Below are 17,674 nucleotides of genomic sequence, written 5' to 3'. Positions count from 1 at the left end.
AATTGCAATATACCTATATTTTATTATATTGTTTTTTTTTTTTTTATATAAATTATACTCTTCTCGTTTTCCAGCAACCGGTGCTGTTGGTTGGCCGACTGACACATACATTTTCATCCCCCGAATGAATTTCCACCAACACTAACATAAATTCTCCTAAATACATATACAAAGTGCACATAATAAACTGTCACAAATACACCTATACATTGACATTATTATAACAACAATAATAACAACAAAAAAAAAGTAATAAAAATAATAAAAAACGCTAGTGTCAAAAATCTCTTTTTACCTCATCCAGATGATGGCATATAAACTCGCGTTATCATCATGTGTTATATTTAAATGAAAAAAAAAAAAAAAGAAAAACCTGGGGTGGGGTGTTTATGATAATAAATATTATTTATATTTTTTATTTTTCATTGATGTATAATTATTGTAAATGTGATTAGTGTGAGACTGGAGTGAGTGAGGTAGATCAAGAGGGTTGAATGTTGATTGTTGTTTGATCTTGTTAGTGTTGCTTAATGGATAATTAAATAAATAGTAAAAAAACAATAAAATATATAAAATGGGTACACAAAAACCAGAAGAATGGGCAAATTTGCTCATAGCAAGATTTGAAGATCAGGTAATTTGATCAGTATAATTTATTATTAAATAAAAATAATCTAATTTGTGTTATTTTTTTGTTTGAAATTTAAATAGCTACCATGTCGTGCTGGTCAACAATCAACAAATACACGTTTAAACGAAGAAAAAAACCGTAAATACCTCATTAAAATATCACGTCATCGTTTTTCACTAGTGATATCTGGTCTAACACGTATACTTGAACGTGTTACAACAACATTAAAAACAATTCATTGTAATGAACAAGAAAAAAATTGTTATGAATCAATAATAATTGTGTTGGATACACTGGAGCAATGCCTGGCAATACAGCCAAAAGATTATAAAGAAAATAAAGATGAAACAATGAATGTTAAATTATTATTACGTGAAATATGCCAATTTATAAGTAAGTTGTAATTATTATTAATAAGTAAGCTAATTAATTTGATTTATCAATGTCGGTTTTTGTTTTCTTTTATGACAGATGTATCTAATGAAAATATTCAACAACAACCAAATATAAAATTATTAGCAAGTAAAGTATTATTTGCATTGAGTTTAAATTTTCCACGTACAGTATTTAATCGTATATCTGATCATTTACAAGAGCTATCAGTTTGTAATGAAGAAAATGCTGATTGTAGTGATATTGAATTAATACAACATATCAATATTGATGTATGTAATTTAATAAAATTACTCGAAGAAATAATTCAAAAATATCGTTTATTAAAAAAACAAGCACATATTGTATTGATAAATTCACTTGAACGTGCAATATGCAATTGGATGGATATTTATCCAACTGAATTTGCTGATATACAAACAAATCCAAATGAAAAATTATCAAAATTATGTTGTGAATTATTTGATATACTTGATAGTACAATTGATAATAGCAAAAAAAATAATAAAACAACTTTATTATGGCCATTACAAATAATGCTATTAATATTATCACCAAAAATATTAAAAGAAATAATTAATTATGATAGCAATAATAATTTATCATGTGCAACAAAGCTATTAAAAAAAAAACAATTTATTGATTGTATTAAAAAAAATATAAGTACACATGGTACATCAAATCGTCATGCAACTGAATCAGCCGCAGTAGCATGTGTTAAATTATGTAAATCATCAACATATATTAATAATTTAGATTCAAATAATAATGTTATATTTGTGCTTGTTAAAAGTATTATGAATGATTTAATAATATTATTATTTAATCCAACAAAACCATTTACACGTTCACAAACAACAATAACACAAGATATTGAACTATTAATTGATTGTTTTGTTAGTTGTTTTCGTATTAAACCACATAATGATGATATTATTAAAATATGTTTAAATTTAAATTCATCACAAACAATATATCAATTTGTATTAATAAGTTCGCTGTATAAAATAATAACACAACCAAGATTATTATGGTGGCCAAAAATTGATATATTATATACACGTAGTTGTGATCTACGTAATTTATTTACTGATACATTAAATAAAGTTACACAAAATTATATATCACATACACCATTGAGAATGATACAAAGTTTAACAATGAAAAGTAAAGAACAATCTAAAAGAAAAGAACATTATGGTGGTGATGATATATCAAGTTTTAAAAATTTATTATTATGGATGGTTAAATTGATACATACTGATCCAATGTTGATGCTTTATAATTATGGTAAAGCTGGACATGAAATACAATCATCAACACTTGAATTAATAAATGGTTTAGTATCACTTGTACATCAACCAACAATGAATGACATTGCAAATGAAGCTATGGAAGCTTTACTTGTATTACATCATCCAGATAAAATTAAATCATGGAATCCAGAATCACCAATTAAAACATTTTGGGATTTTAGTTCACAAATATTATTTTCAATATCACAAAAACTTATACAACATCAAATTATTAATTATACTGATATATTAAAATGGCTTAGACAAATACTCATTAGAAGAAATGAATTTTTGATGGAAAATAAAGATTATGCTAATGTTGGAAGTCAAATTATAATATGTAAACAAGCACATATTAAACTTGAAGTTGTTTTTTTTATGTATTTATGGAGTATAGATATGGAAGCTGTACTTGTATCTTTATCCTGTTTTTCATTATTATGTGAAGAAGCTGATATTAGATGTGGAAGTGATGAAGTTGCTGTTACATGTTTATTACCAAATTATCATATTTATATGGAACTTGCACAAGCATCAACTGGTTTAACAACTGGTGAGTTTTATTCTTTTTTCTACATCTATATTTATCTATGTATTATTTTTTATTTATCAATTATAATTGTAAAATAATTTGCTGCATGCAACAGCTGCAGGACAAAGTAGAACATTTTATCATCAAAATAATCATGGTAAGAATATGAATATGAATAAAAATATTTGTGTGTGTCTATTTTGTTTTTTAAAAATTTATTTATTATTAAAATTAAGTTATTTAATTTTATATTTATGATATATTTATACAGGAAGAGCAGCACTACAAAAAAAAATTATGGCATTACTTAGAAAAATTGAACATTGTGTTAATGGTGTACAACCAGCATGGGAAGAGACATTTATAAATTGGGAATCAACTTGTCGTCAATTAATAAATTATCCAAAAAATAAAACAGAAGATGGACAAGTTGAATCATTTCATCGTAGTACAAGTAAACGTCGTGCATCAAATCAAATTGAACTTGAAGAACAAATTAATGAATGGGCAAATATGACTGGTTTTTTATGTGCACTTGGTGGTGTTTGTTTACAAAAAAAATTACCAAATAGACAATTAACAACAACATCATTATCATCATCATCATCAACATCAACAACAACATCATCATCATCGTGTATATTAACAACAACAAATCAAGAACAAAAAAAAAATATTAATAAAAGCCAAGAATCATCAAATATTAATAATACAAATCATGAAAATTTATATTGTCCAGTAACACAATTTATATTTAATTTATTACGTTTGCTAATATGTAATAATGAAAAATTTGGACCACAAATACAAAAAAATGTAAAAGAACTTGTTGGACAAGAAATGTCACCTGCATTATATCCAATATTATTTGATCAAATTAAAAGTATTGTTGAAAAATTTTTTGATCAACAAGGACAAGTTATATTGCTTGATGTTAATACACAATTTATTGAACATACAATATATATTATGAAAAATGTATTAGAAACAAAAATTGATCAACCATCAGAATATTTAGGTATAACAAGTATTGAAGCAATGACATTGGCAATTGTACGTTATGTGCGTCATTTAGATACAATAATATATACAATACATATTAAAACAAAATTATGTCAATTGATTGAGACAATGATGAAGAGACGTGATGATTTAGCATTTCGTCAAGAAATGAAATTTCGTAATAAATTAGTTGAATATTTAACTGATTGGATTATGGATACAACACATCCAATAGTACCACCAATACAACCATCATCATCATTGCTATTGTCATCCTCATCATCATCATCATCGTCATCATCAACAACAGCAACAACAGCATCATCAGCATTAACTACAACAGCAACATCAACTCTATCGTCATCTATATCATCATCTGCATCTGCATCAGCATCAGGAGCAGCAGGAGGAGTAACAGTATCAGCAGGAGGAGGAATAGCATCTTCGTCATCATCAACAGCAGCAACATCAACAACGACAATATCACAACATGGTGCTGGTGGTGGTGGTAGTGGTGATGTGACAATAATAACACGTGATCTTGAACAAGCATGTATGGAAGCTGTTGGCTCATTATTACGTGGTTTACCATTACAACCAGAAGAATCAGATCGTGGTGATTTAATGGAAGCAAAATCACAATTATTTTCAAAATATTTTACATTATTTATGAATTCATTAAATGATTGTAATGTTAATGAAGAAAAAGAAGTATTAACACGTCAAAGAATAACGAGTGATAATAAATTATCATGTTTACGTAATGCAACAATACAAGCTATGAGTAATTTACTTAGTGCAAATATTGATAGTGGTCTTATGCATTCAATTGATCTTGGTTATAATCGTGATTTACAAACACGTGCTGCATTTATGGAAGTATTAACAAAAATATTACAACAAGGTACAGAATTTGATACACTTGCTGAAACAGTATTAGCTGATCGTTTTGAACAATTAGTACAACTTGTTACAATGATTAGTGATAAAGGTGAATTACCAATAGCAATGGCACTTGCTAATGTTATAACATCAAATCAAATGGATGAACTTGCACGTGTATTTGTAACATTATTTGATGCAAAACATTTATTATCACCGCTATTATGGAATATGTTTTATCGTGAAGTTGAAGTATCTGATTGTATGCAAACTCTATTTCGTGGTAATAGTCTTGGTAGTAAAATAATGGCATTTTGTTTTAAAATATATGGTGCAAGTTATTTACAAAATTTACTTGAACCATTAATTTTACCCCTGATTGATAGTAATAATCATGTAAAATTAAATTTCGAAATTGATACATCAAGAATTGATAATAATGATTCAATAATAATTAATGGTAAAAATTTAATAGCATTAACACAAAAAGTATTTGATGCAATAGTATCATCTGCTGATAAATTTCCATCACAATTACGTTCAATGTGTCATTGTTTGTACCAAGTATTAAGTAAAAGATTTCCTCAATGTCCACAAAATAATATTGGTGCTGTTGGTACTGTTATATTTTTACGTTTTATTAATCCAGCAATAGTATCACCACAAGAAATGGGTATTATAAATAAACCAGTACCACATAATATTAAACGTGGATTAATGTTAATGTCAAAAATATTACAGAATATTGCAAATCATGTTGAATTTAGTAAAGAACAATATATGTTACAATTTAATGATTTTTTACGTTTACATTTTGAAATTGGACGTAGATTTTTTATACAAATTGCATCTGATTGTGAAACAGTTGATCAAACAAATCATCAAATGTCATTTGTATCAGATACAAATGTTCTGGCACTACATCGTTTATTATGGAATCATCAAGAAAGAATTGGTGATTATTTAAGTAGTAGTCGTGATCATAAAGCTGTTGGTAGACGTCCATTTGATAAAATGGCAACACTCTTGGCATATCTTGGTCCACCAGAACACAAACCAATTGATTCACATTTATTATTTTCATATGCAAGATGGTCAAATATTGATATGTCATCAACAAATTTTGAAGAAATAATGGTTAAACATAATATGCATGAAAAAGAAGAATTTAAAAGTATTAAAAATTTAAATATATTTTATCAAGCTGGTACAAGTCGTCAGGGTTATCCAATATTTTATTATATTGCAAGACGTTATAAAATTGGTGAAACAAATGGTGATTTATTAATATATCATGTTATATTAACATTAAAACCATTTTGTCATTCACCATTTGAGCTTGTTGTTGATTTTACACATACATGCTCTGATAATCGTTTTCGTACTGAATTTTTACAAAAATGGTTTTATGTATTACCAAAAGTTGCATATACAAATGTACATACATCATATATATATAATTGTAATAATTGGGTTAGAGAATATACAAAATTTCATGATAGAATATTAGCACCACTAAAAGGTAATAGAAAAGTTGTATTTATTGATTGTCAAAATCGTTTAAATGAAGTTATTGAACAAGAACAACAAAAGCTACCAGGTGCAACGTTAACACTTGATGAAGATTTAAAGGTATTTACTGGTGCATTAAAATTATCACATAAAGATACAAAAGTATCAATTAAAGTTGGTCCATCAGCAATACAAATAACATCATCTGAAAAATGTAAAGTTTTATCACATTCTGTATTATTAAATGATGTTTATTATGCATCAGAAATTGAAGAAGTATGTCTTGTTGATGATAATCAATTTACCTTGACAATATCAAATGAAGCTGGACCATTATCATTTATACATAATGATTGTGATAGTATTGTACAATCAATATATCATATTAGAAATCGTTGGGAGTTATCACAACCAGATACAATGTCTGTACATACTAAAATACGTCCAAAAGATGTACCAGGTACATTATTAAATATGGCATTATTAAATCTTGGTAGTTGTGATCCAAATTTACGTACAGCAGCATATAATCAATTATGTGCATTAACAACAACATTTGATTTAAAAATTGAAGGACAATTACTTGAAACATCTGGTCTTTGTATACCATCAAATAATACAATATTTATAAAACATTTATCTGAAACATTAGCATCAAATGATCCACATTTAACACTTGAATTTTTAGAGGAGTGTATGCAAGGTTTTAAATTATCAACAATTGAATTAAAACATTTATGCTTGGAATATATGACACCATGGTTAAAAAATCTTGTTAAATTTTATAAACCAAATGATGAAAGTGGTGGTAAACGACAAAAACAAGTTATTCAAATACTTGAAAAGCTAATATTATTAACAATTGAAGAAGTTGAAATGTATCCAAGTATACAAGCTAAAATATGGAGTACAATTGGACAATTACCAGAGTTAATTGATATTGTGTTGGATAATTTTATTCATAAAAGTGTTGGTTATGGTTTAGGTTCACCAATGGTTGAAATAATGGCTGATACTGCTGTTGCACTTGCATCTGGTAATGTACAACTTGTTGCTAAAAAAATAATTGGACGTTTATGTCGTGTTATTGATAAAACATGTACATCACCAACACAATTACTTGAAACCCATACATTATGGGATGAAATTGCAATACTAGCAAGATATTTATTAATGTTATCATTTAATAATTGTCTTGATGTTGGTAATCATTTACCATATTTATTTCATATTGTAACATTTTTAGTATGTTCAGGTAGTTTATCAATGCGTGCATCAACACATGGTCTTGTTATAAATATAATACATTCATTATGTACATGTAGTTCACCGTCATTTAATGAAAATACACATCGTGTTTTACGCATGAGTCTTGATGAATTTTCATTATCAAAATTTTATTTATTATTTGGTATTAGTAAAGTTAAATCAGCTGCTGTTACAGCATTTAGATCAAGTTATAGACATTCACATGAAAAATGGTTTACAAATGAAAAAACAACAACAACAACAACAACAGCGTCAACAACAAATTATTGTTCTGGTGATCGTGAAAGATTATCATTAATTAGTTTAGAAGTTATAACTGATGCATTATTAGAAATAATGGAAGCTTGTATGATTGATATACCAAAATGTGATTGGCTTAAAACATGGATATCATATGCTAAAAAATTTGCAATAGCATATAATCCAGCATTACAACCACGTGCATTAATTGTATTTGGTTGTATATCTAAAATAATAACTGATCATGAAATTAAACAATTATTAAGAATACTTGTTAAAGCACTAGAAAGTTTTAATGATTTAACATTACTTGAAGCAATTGTTATGTGTTTAACAAGATTACAACCATTATTAAGACCAGAATCACAAATTCATCGTTATTTATTTTGGATTGCAACATCAATATTACAACTTGATGAAGCACCATTATATGCAACTGGTTTAGCATTACTTGAACAAAATCTTCATACATTAGATTCACAAGGTACATTTGATGATAAAACACTTGAAAAAGTTATGATGACAACAAGAGAACCACTTGAATGGCATTTTAAACAACTTGATCATGCTGTTGGGCTATCATTTAAATCAAATTTTCATTTTGCACTTGTTGGACATTTATTAAAAGGCTATAGACATCCAACACCAACAACTGTTACAAGAACAGCTAGAGTATTAACAATGTTATTGGCTATTGTTGCTAAACCAGCAAGACGTGATAAATTTGAAGTTACACCAGAAAGTGTTGCATATCTTGCTGCACTTGTTCATGTATCTGAAGAAGTTAGAAGTCGTTGTCATGTTAGACATTCATTTGGAAGAAATTTATCTGAATCAAATAGTAATGATTTTTTAGATGTATTATTACCAACTTGTGGATCATCTGGATCTGGTGGTGAACAAACAACAGCAACAACAATTATTGGAAATAATAATCCAACAAATAGAAAACAAAAATCATGGGATTTACTTGATCAAACAGCTATATCATTAGCAAGACAACAAAAAACAAATCCACAAAATCAAACTGGTAGAATTTTATTTAAAACACAACGTTCATTTTCTGTGCCAACAACAAAAGATGCTAAAACAACTAATGATGAATCGGAATCAAAGGTATTTTTTTTTTTTTTATATAGCTTTACATAATTTATTTTTGTTTATTAATTGATTTATTATTTAATTATATAGAATCGAAGCACAAGAGTCAGTGTTAGTAATGAAAATAATATTCTACTTGATCCTGATATATTAACTGATTTTTCAACTCAAACACTTGTATTGACAATACTAGCAACACTTGTTAAATATTCAACAGATGAAAGTGAAACAAGAATACTTTATGAATATCTTGTTGAAGCATCTGTTGTATTTCCAAAAGTATTTCCAGTAATGTAAGTTATTTAATTTTTCCAAATAATAATATTATAATAATCATTTGTTTTTGTAATTGTTTTTTTAGAAAAAATTTATTATACGCTAAAATAAGTAGTGTTTTATTGACCAGTCATGATCAAGCAATTGTTGGTTCAGTACAAACAATAATACAAAATATGATTGCATGTGAAGACACTGGTCAACAATTGCATTATTTACAAAGTTGTGGTTTTGGTGGATTATGGAGATTTGCTGGACCATTTGCAAAATGTAATCGTACTGCTGAAAGTGCTGAATTATTTGTAAATTGTTTAGAAGCAATGGTAGAAATGTGTCTTACAACTGAAGATTGTGATACAGCAGTAGCCATGGATTTATCATCAGACAATAATAAAAATAATTTATCAAAAATTAAAAATTATTCACAAATTGATACATCAAAAGAGTAAGTTAATGCTTTAATTAAATAATTATTATATTTATTTATTTTAATTTAATTTATTTGCTCTATTTAGGACGACTAGTGGAAGCAGATAATTCACAAAAATACAATGCTTTATTTTAAAAATAAAATAGAGATGACAAATAATATAAATAAACAGTTCATTGTGGCTATTAAATAAGTGGAATTATACAATGAAAATTAATCAATTATTTTTAATTGATAATACAGAAAATTATATTTATTGAAATATACCAAGTGTAACAACATGTACACACAACACACAGTATCATTCAGCACCGTCCACATTAAATGACAAAACAAGACTCCTACAATATCAAGAAAATCATTATCATAATTACAAAAAAAAGTATCTATTAATTTTTTATTATTACTATTATTTTATACATAAAACAGTGTATGTTTTATTTATTATTTATTTTTTATTCATTCCAAGAAAAGAAAAAGGGTTTAAATAAATTATTTAAATTATTTTTTTTATAATATAATTAAATTTCATGAAAATAGTTAGTTAGCTAGTTAGTTTTCTTGTAAAATTTGATTTTTTATTTTAATTTTTTTGATTTTTTTTTAACGTACCAAAGTTTGTTTTTGGAAATTTTTTTTTTTTTCTATTTATTTATTTATTTTGCATTTTATATTATTAATTTTTTGAATAAGTAAAAATATGCTTAAGATTTTTAGTTAGCTAGCATTATTATTATTATGTTTTTTTTTTTTTCTATAATTTTAAATGATAAAAATTGATCCCAGTTGCGCGCGGCCTATGAAAATCTAAATATATGTTGGGTACTGATGAATGAATAATCACAATAATGTGATGAATTTATTACAATATATTGAAAAAAAAAAAAAGAAAAAATTAATTTAATATTGTAATAATTAGCACCAAAATTATATTAAAAAATTTATTTTAAATTCTCATTTACCGTATGAGTATTATAATCGTCGGTGCATTAATTTTATTATTGCAAAATTGTTTTTTTGTTTTATTTTGCTTTATTAATATCCAAGGAAGACGGATATAATTTTATAATAAATTCAAAACGCATATAAAAATTATTTACGTTTAAAACAAATATCAGTACAATAATTTTCTTTTTTAGTCTGCTTTCTTTTTTTTAACTGTTTAATTTGTTAATAATAATTAACACGACGGCAGTGAAGAAAATTGTATCGAGTCGTCGCAAATAATGTTGTTAGATTATATTTGAAAAAAATATTTTAAATTAAATTTAAATAACGCAGAACACCAAGATCGCAGGCGAACTTTTCAATCGATTTATGTGTATTTAAGATTATTTCAATGAGTGTTATGAAATATTTTAATGTTATTATATACCAGTAATTTCGTGTTCTAGTTTCAATGTACTAAAAAAATTCAAGAAATCAGTGTAATATTTGCGAAAAAATAATTGTCAAAAATATATATAAAAAAAAAAATCATTTAAATTAAAATAAAACGAAAAAAAAAAAAACTATCAACTATTTTTTTACACATATTTTTCATTTCTTTTTTAAAAACCTATATATATACCTATATAATTTCAAGGAAAAAAAATAAAAAAAATTACATTAATTAATATCTTAATTATATTTAAACGCATATCACGCGTTAGAAGGCAGAAAAATTTTTATTTATAAATTAAAATCCATCGTGCAATTAAATTATTATTTTGATATTTTCTTATTTTTAAAATTACTTGATAATTGCGCTATTTTTTTTAGTCATTAATATACAAATGATGATGCCAATGAAAACTTGTTTTTCTAAAAAATTTTACTATTATTTTCTTTTTTAATTTTATTATCAAATCCAGAGCCTAAAAATAATCGTGCATTCTATTCAATTGTCTCAATGCAAAAGTAACTATCGTGAAGAGAAAAAAGAATAGAAATTTTATTAAATTATTTTTAATTTTCGAGTAATAAATAATTATTGTATAGCGAATTTTCGACAGAGCAAAGCAATTATTACAAAAACCATCACAAATTATCAAAAAAAAAAATAAAAATTACCACGATCCTACCGCGTTCTCTCTCAGTTTATAAATAAATAGCTCAAAAAACATAAACTGATTTATCAAAATTCATTTTAAAAAAATAGAAAACATTTCTTTCAATTAATTTATTACTATATATATTTTTTTTAATCAATTCAATTAGTAGTTTTTTTTCTTGGCTTTTAAATAAATTTTTTAAATTGTTAATAAGCATCGAGTGTGTTATTTTTTTTTACACTCATTATTACCACACAACACTCACGAAAAAAAAAAATAATATATATAAGAAATTTGAGTGCTTCAAGTACAAGTTTATGATAAAAAAAATAGTGTGATTATTTATTTAAAAATAATAATAAAAATTAATATTTTTTACACACACACATATAATAGTAATTGATTTTTTCTTTTTTTAATTAACAAGAGGGATGCATGAGAATCTGTGTATTTTTTTTTAAATTGTTTTTCATTATTATTGTTGTTTTTCGTTTACGGAATACATGAGTATCATACAACCGTTAATTTTTATGTTAGTGTCATCGCAGTACAATAATAATTATAATTTAATAGTTATAATAATGAATAAAAATAATAATACATTTATTCTACTTGGTATCTTAATAATCAATAAAAAAAAAGGAAAAAAAAACAATCAAGTTTAAGCTATATATTTATTTTTTCAATATTAAAATGTTGTGAAAAAAAAAATATATATATTTATATATTTATTATTAATATATTAAACTGAGGAAAACGCGGCTTATTTACTAAAAAAAATATTCATCATTTTTGATAAATATTTTAAGTGCATGGTAAAATTTATTTCTGTTAACTTGCTCGTTGCCTTCTCAATTCGCTCATAATGTTATCAGTTTGATAACATGGTCCTGATTGTTTACTCAAAATAATTATAAAAAAAAAAAAAAAGAAAAGTTGTTGGATATCATGTGACAAAAAAAAATAATAATAATTAATAAAAGAAAAATAAGGAGAAAAAAAAAAGAAGAAAATTGCTTATTTCTTTTATTACAAAAAAAAAAAAACCACGTTGGTTTTTTTTTTTTAGTATGATACTTTTTATCTGCCGGAAATTGAAGATATTTTTTTTTACAATTGCACGGAAAACAAAGAATTTAGATTTTTTTTTCTATACACAGACAGCCAGTAAAACATTCGTACAGATATTGTAACTTTAAAACATTTACACGATCTGACAGACTCAAAAATTCGACATTAATTACGATTTAAAAAAAGAAAAAAAATATGCGCAATAATTACTATTATGAATCGAAAAAAAAATTGATAGTAAAAATTTTATCAATTTAAAATTCATCAGGCATTTTAATCTTTTCTTTCACTTTTTTTTTTTCTCCTTCATTTTTCATTCATCGCATTATTCCAAGCTGGACGTTTGTTTTTTTGTTTTTTCATTTTTTAAAACATATATTTTTTTTTTTTTTTTTTTTTTTCAATTTGTTGATCGTTTTTATTATGTAAAGTAATTAAAAGTAAGATATCAAGTATGTTATAGTTTTTTTTCTTTTTTTTTTTTAAATCATTTTTATGCATCAGGGGCCTCCGGCATAACGACTAGCCTCCATTGACAAGCTAGCAAACTTTAAATCTCCGCAATTCCATGATTTTCTTTCCATTAATTTATATTTTTTTACTTTTTTTTTTTTTTTTTTTTTGAATTATTTTTTGAAATCTTCCACCCGTCGTTGTTGGGCCCATTTTTGCAAAACACCTCAAAGCAGTCTACATCTGCCCTTTTTCTTCTTTTTTACCTGAAAAAAAATATCAATAATTTAATAAATAATTGTAAAATTTGTGTCAAATAAAATGACAAATAGATAATCTTACTTGGAGTGCGGCTCTTGTTGCGGTTTCAAATACTTCTCGAACACCTTCCTTGCTTTTTGCTGAACATTCAAGATAAGCAAAAGCATTAATTTTTTCAGCCATTGCTCTACCTTCCTCCGGTTTAACTGGTTCTTGTTTCATTTTTCCAAGTTCTTTAATTGTTGTTGGATCATTACGTAAATCTTTTTTATTTCCAACAAGTATAATTGGTACATTTGGACAAAAATGTTTAACTTCTGGTGTCCATTTTTCAGGAATGTTCTCTAATGAATCAGGACTGTCAATTGAAAAACACATCAATATAACATCAGTGTCTGGATATGACAATGGACGAAGTCTATCGTAATCTTCTTGTCCAGCTGTATCCCAAAGTGCAAGTTCAACCTGTTTTTTAAATAATCATAAATAGAAAACAATTAACCAACAATAATATTAAATATTAATTAATTTATTTTTACCTGTTTGCCATCAACTTCAATATCAGCAACATAATTTTCAAAAACTGTTGGTACATAAACTTCTGGAAATTGATCTTTACTAAATACTATTAGCAGACAAGTTTTACCACAAGCACCATCGCCCACGATTACAAGCTTCTTCCTAATCGCCGCCATGAATCCTACAAAAATTAAATAACAAAATTGTCAATAAATAAACACTAAAATAACTATTGTCATTGTCAATAATAAATATCATAATTAAATACAATTATTAATAACATTAAACAATAAAAAAGTGAAGTAAAATTTATGATTATTCAAATGCAACAAATTTTTTTTTCCTTTTTTTTGACTACCAAAGACAAACAGGTTGTTTAACAATAATTTATACAATACTAAATAATAATAATAATAATGACATGATGATAATTGTGTGAGTGCATCATTCGATGATCTCATGCTTTTTTTTTTTTTCTTTTTTATAATTCATATGCACTATAGTCATTTGAAGTTGATTTTTTTTTAAATTTAATTTTTACTTTTCTTCCTCCCCAAGTTGATATAAATTGTCAACTAAATAATAATAATTTAAATAAATTAATAAATAATACAATAAATTAATCTACATTAATATCATTTACCATAAATAATTTTTAAATGATGTACAATAATTATAAACAATTAAAAATAAATTTGGAAATTCAATAATTACTCTAGCAAATTTTGTGTTAATTTTTTAAATTTAATAAAATAATAATAATGTTTTTTAATTGTGTTGTGAATGATAAGCAATATTTTTTAATTAACAAATTAATTATTATAAAATATTAGCTTGTTAATTATTAATATTTTCAATAAGCCAACAACTTCAAGAATAATACACATGCCAAAAGATAATTTTTGTTATTTTTTTTTTCCATTTGAATTTGTTTATAAACAAATAAATATTATTAGTTTTTTATAAACAATTTGAGGTTAATTATTAACAACAAAATAATCTCTTTTTCATTTGCAATATTATTATGAATAATTTGTCTTAATTGTTGAATTGGCTTGTAATTCTTGAAATTTTTTTGAGTGATTTTTGTTACTTGCTGATGATTGTGTTGTTTAATTACAATAATAATTAATTAATTATGCTTTAAATAATAAAATAATAATAAAATCATTCTACTAGGATAAAAAAGCAATTGGTTTTTTTGTTTTGGCTCTTATTATTTTTATCTTCTCAAAATTAATCATATATTTTTTAATCAATTTTTTGTTGGTTTTAAATTTTTTTAACTGGGTCGTACCTGATCCAGGGTAACCATTATCGTCTGAACCAAGGGCTCGGCCCAAAATGCATCCCATCGTTTAAAGTCTCAGTTTATTATTTTATATTTTCTCACAGCGTCCTATTTAATTGTTTATTTTTTCGTATTGTTTTTCACACTTTTTGTTTGTTTATAAAATCACTGTGTATTTTTTTTTTTTTGTTTTTCAGGTAGTTGTATTGTAAATATATTATTATTTTGATGTTAGGTTCAAGTGGAGAAGGGCTAGATGATAATTTCAATATCACAAGACAATTAATTTATCAAATTTATCTTGTATAAAAATATAAATTAATCAAGGTTAATTGTGCAATTTTAAAAAATAAACACCTTAATTTTTATTACACTTATTGTTTAAATTAATTAATTAAGTTATTATTAATCCCATCAGCAAAAACATCCATAAAACCATGCAAATATATTTTAACCTTTTTCTTCTAACAATTAAATTTAAATATCAATTTATTATTTTGTTTGAATTTTTGCAATAATTTTAGTACATGCATGTATCTCATTTAATAAAATTATTTTCGTGTATATTGACAACTAGATTTTCATTTTTTAAAAATTATCACAAATCATATTAAAATAATTTAGTGTAAAATAATTATACACTGATGTTACAATAACACAGTTGTACTCATGATTAATCTTGGCATTTACGTCACTTTTACCAAGAAATTATTTACTTATTTTTATCAATTTTCTTATTTATTATAAATAAATAAATTTAAAAAAATCTCTATACCTGACAATTAAAAGTTACCATTCAATTGTTTATGAAATATCTAAACCAACAATGGTCACATGAAAAAACAATATTTCTCCAAATCGATAAACAATTAAATAAAATTGTTAAAATTAATAGCTAATAATTAAAAACCGGAAACACAATTATAACATATTTTTTTTTTCAAATGGCACTGTGGGTGGATTAAAACACGAGAATGAGTGAGAAAAATATAGACATGAAAACGTAACACAACTGAGAGTGAAAGAGAAAGAAATTATTGTAAAAATTATTATTGGGAGAGGACGTGGAGAAAAAAATACGTGATGACTGTAATAAAAAGAAAAAAAAAATGATAAATATAATAATAATTTAAAATGTAAATTGATTAAAACGATAATGATTTTAGCGAGGTCAGGATGATGACGCAGAGTACCCGTCTTGATAATATTTTTAAAAAACAATTATTTGTAATTTTGTAAAAATTAATAATCAACAATAATAAACTTGTGCAAAAAAAATGTATTTAAAGTCGTTAAATATTGAGGAGAATGAGTTCAAAGTGGAGAAACATTTTGAGAAGAGACACAAGGGTAGAGGTGAGAGTGAGAGAGAATTCAAGAGAGGATAAGGGGATGAACGGGGTTACTCATTTCTGTCTGTTTATTAATTCTCAATTGATAATAATTTAATATCAATTATTAAATTAACGCATGCCACTAAATTTTGCACCAAAAGAAAAAAAAAAAAAAAAACAACTTTGCTCCGTTTAACAGTGAGAAATGAAAAAAAAAAAAAAAAAAAAAAAAAATGCTGCCCACCGTTTTTACATACGTATTTTATATATCCATTTTTTTCTCTGTTCTTCTTGTAGTCTATCTCATAACCAAGAAAAAGACGGAAAGAAAAAAAAAAATGTAAAAAAAGAAAAAAAAAAAAAAAAACTTGCTTGCCTTTTTGGAGAAATATTTATGTGATGATATTTATCGATGAATTTTATTTTTATGTATATTAATAATAACTTTGCTTACGTTAATTTAAAACACAACACGACACAACATTCACGTATTCCAATTCAATTGTATTTAATTGAAGTAATTGCGTATTTACCTGAAAAATCTTATGCGACAGTGATCAATTTAAAATGGCTGCCGTCTGTGGCCACACCTCAATCTGTTGAGTGTGCGGCTAAAGCGGTTGATGGTTAACTAAAAATTTTTTTTTTGGTGGGGGGTACAGGGTTTGTTGGGTTTGTTGTGCGCGATATTTTAAGAGTGGGAAAAATATTTTTTCTTTTTTCACTTTACATGACCGTACGTGACGTTTAACAGACCCTGTTCTAAAAATTCTAACCAAACTTTTTTTTTTAATTTTAATATTTAATTGATAATTGATAGAAATTTTTATTTAAAAATTTATATTATTTATGTGATTATTGTTTATTGATTTGTTATTATTTTTTGTTTGTTTTGTTGACATACCTGTATTGTGTCAATTTTTATATTGTTATATAAAAAAAGATGGTTAAAAAAAAGAAATATTGGCGTCTTGTTTTTTTTTGGTTTTATATTACTGATTTGTTTTTCTTTTTTTTTTTGTTTGTTTAGTTGATTTTTATTTATTGGTTTATTGGATGATTATTTAGAACTTGTGATAATTATTTTTGTTTTTTTTTTGTTTGTTTATTGAGTGGTGATTGTATGTATTTGTTTATTATTTATATTTT

At 25.0% G+C, this 17,674-nt stretch overlaps 2 protein-coding genes across 9 annotated transcripts; one reads left to right on the top strand and one right to left on the bottom strand.

Moving 5' to 3' along the window:
* Positions 1-148: 148 nt before the first annotated feature.
* Positions 149-12,166, top strand: LOC122857635 (neurofibromin). Of its 2 annotated transcripts, XM_044159894.1 has the most exons (8): positions 149-634; positions 712-1,024; positions 1,103-2,872; positions 2,967-3,008; positions 3,123-8,872; positions 8,948-9,150; positions 9,219-9,578; positions 9,649-12,166. In XM_044159894.1, the coding sequence occupies exons 1-8, from the start codon at positions 575-577 to the stop codon at positions 9,668-9,670; spliced, it is 8,520 nt and encodes a 2,839-aa protein (XP_044015829.1). In that variant the 5' UTR covers positions 149-574; the 3' UTR covers positions 9,671-12,166. The 2 variants fall into 2 exon arrangements, with proteins under 2 accessions (XP_044015829.1, XP_044015830.1); XM_044159895.1 differs by lacking the exon at positions 2,967-3,008.
* LOC122857675 (ras-like GTP-binding protein Rho1) lies at positions 11,599-17,652 on the bottom strand. Of its 7 annotated transcripts, none has more exons than XM_044159955.1 (5): positions 17,059-17,652; positions 15,198-15,443; positions 13,921-14,081; positions 13,463-13,846; positions 11,599-13,386 (listed from the first exon to the last, which is right to left on the bottom strand). In XM_044159955.1, the coding sequence occupies exons 2-5, from the start codon at positions 15,253-15,255 to the stop codon at positions 13,348-13,350; spliced, it is 642 nt and encodes a 213-aa protein (XP_044015890.1). In that variant the 5' UTR covers positions 15,256-15,443; positions 17,059-17,652; the 3' UTR covers positions 11,599-13,347. The 7 variants fall into 7 exon arrangements, with proteins under 7 accessions (XP_044015890.1, XP_044015891.1, XP_044015892.1 ...); XM_044159956.1 differs by having other exon boundaries at positions 16,980-17,292; XM_044159957.1 differs by lacking the exon at positions 17,059-17,652 and adding an exon at positions 15,967-16,001.
* Positions 17,653-17,674: the final 22 nt, after the last annotated feature.

Source organism: Aphidius gifuensis, linkage group LG5 (assembly GCF_014905175.1).
Source record: "Aphidius gifuensis isolate YNYX2018 linkage group LG5, ASM1490517v1, whole genome shotgun sequence".
Lineage (NCBI taxonomy): Eukaryota > Metazoa > Arthropoda > Insecta > Hymenoptera > Braconidae > Aphidius > Aphidius gifuensis.
This window is presented reverse-complemented; position numbering and strand designations above follow the sequence as displayed.

Coding starts and splice junctions, on each gene's coding strand:
- LOC122857635 (XM_044159894.1), top strand. CDS start 575: ATGGGTACACAAAAACCAGAAGAATGGGCAAATTTGCTCATAGCAAGA. Junction 635..711: donor TAGCAAGATTTGAAGATCAG/GTAATTTGATCA, acceptor AAATTTAAATAG/CTACCATGTCGTGCTGGTCA. Junction 9,151..9,218: donor CCAAAAGTATTTCCAGTAAT/GTAAGTTATTTA, acceptor TTGTTTTTTTAG/AAAAAATTTATTATACGCTA.
- LOC122857675 (XM_044159955.1), bottom strand. CDS start 15,255: ATGGGATGCATTTTGGGCCGAGCCCTTGGTTCAGACGATAATGGTTAC. Junction 13,847..13,920: donor TTGAAGTTGATGGCAAACAG/GTAAAAATAAAT, acceptor TTTAAAAAACAG/GTTGAACTTGCACTTTGGGA. Junction 13,387..13,462: donor CAACAAGAGCCGCACTCCAA/GTAAGATTATCT, acceptor ATTTTTTTTCAG/GTAAAAAAGAAGAAAAAGGG.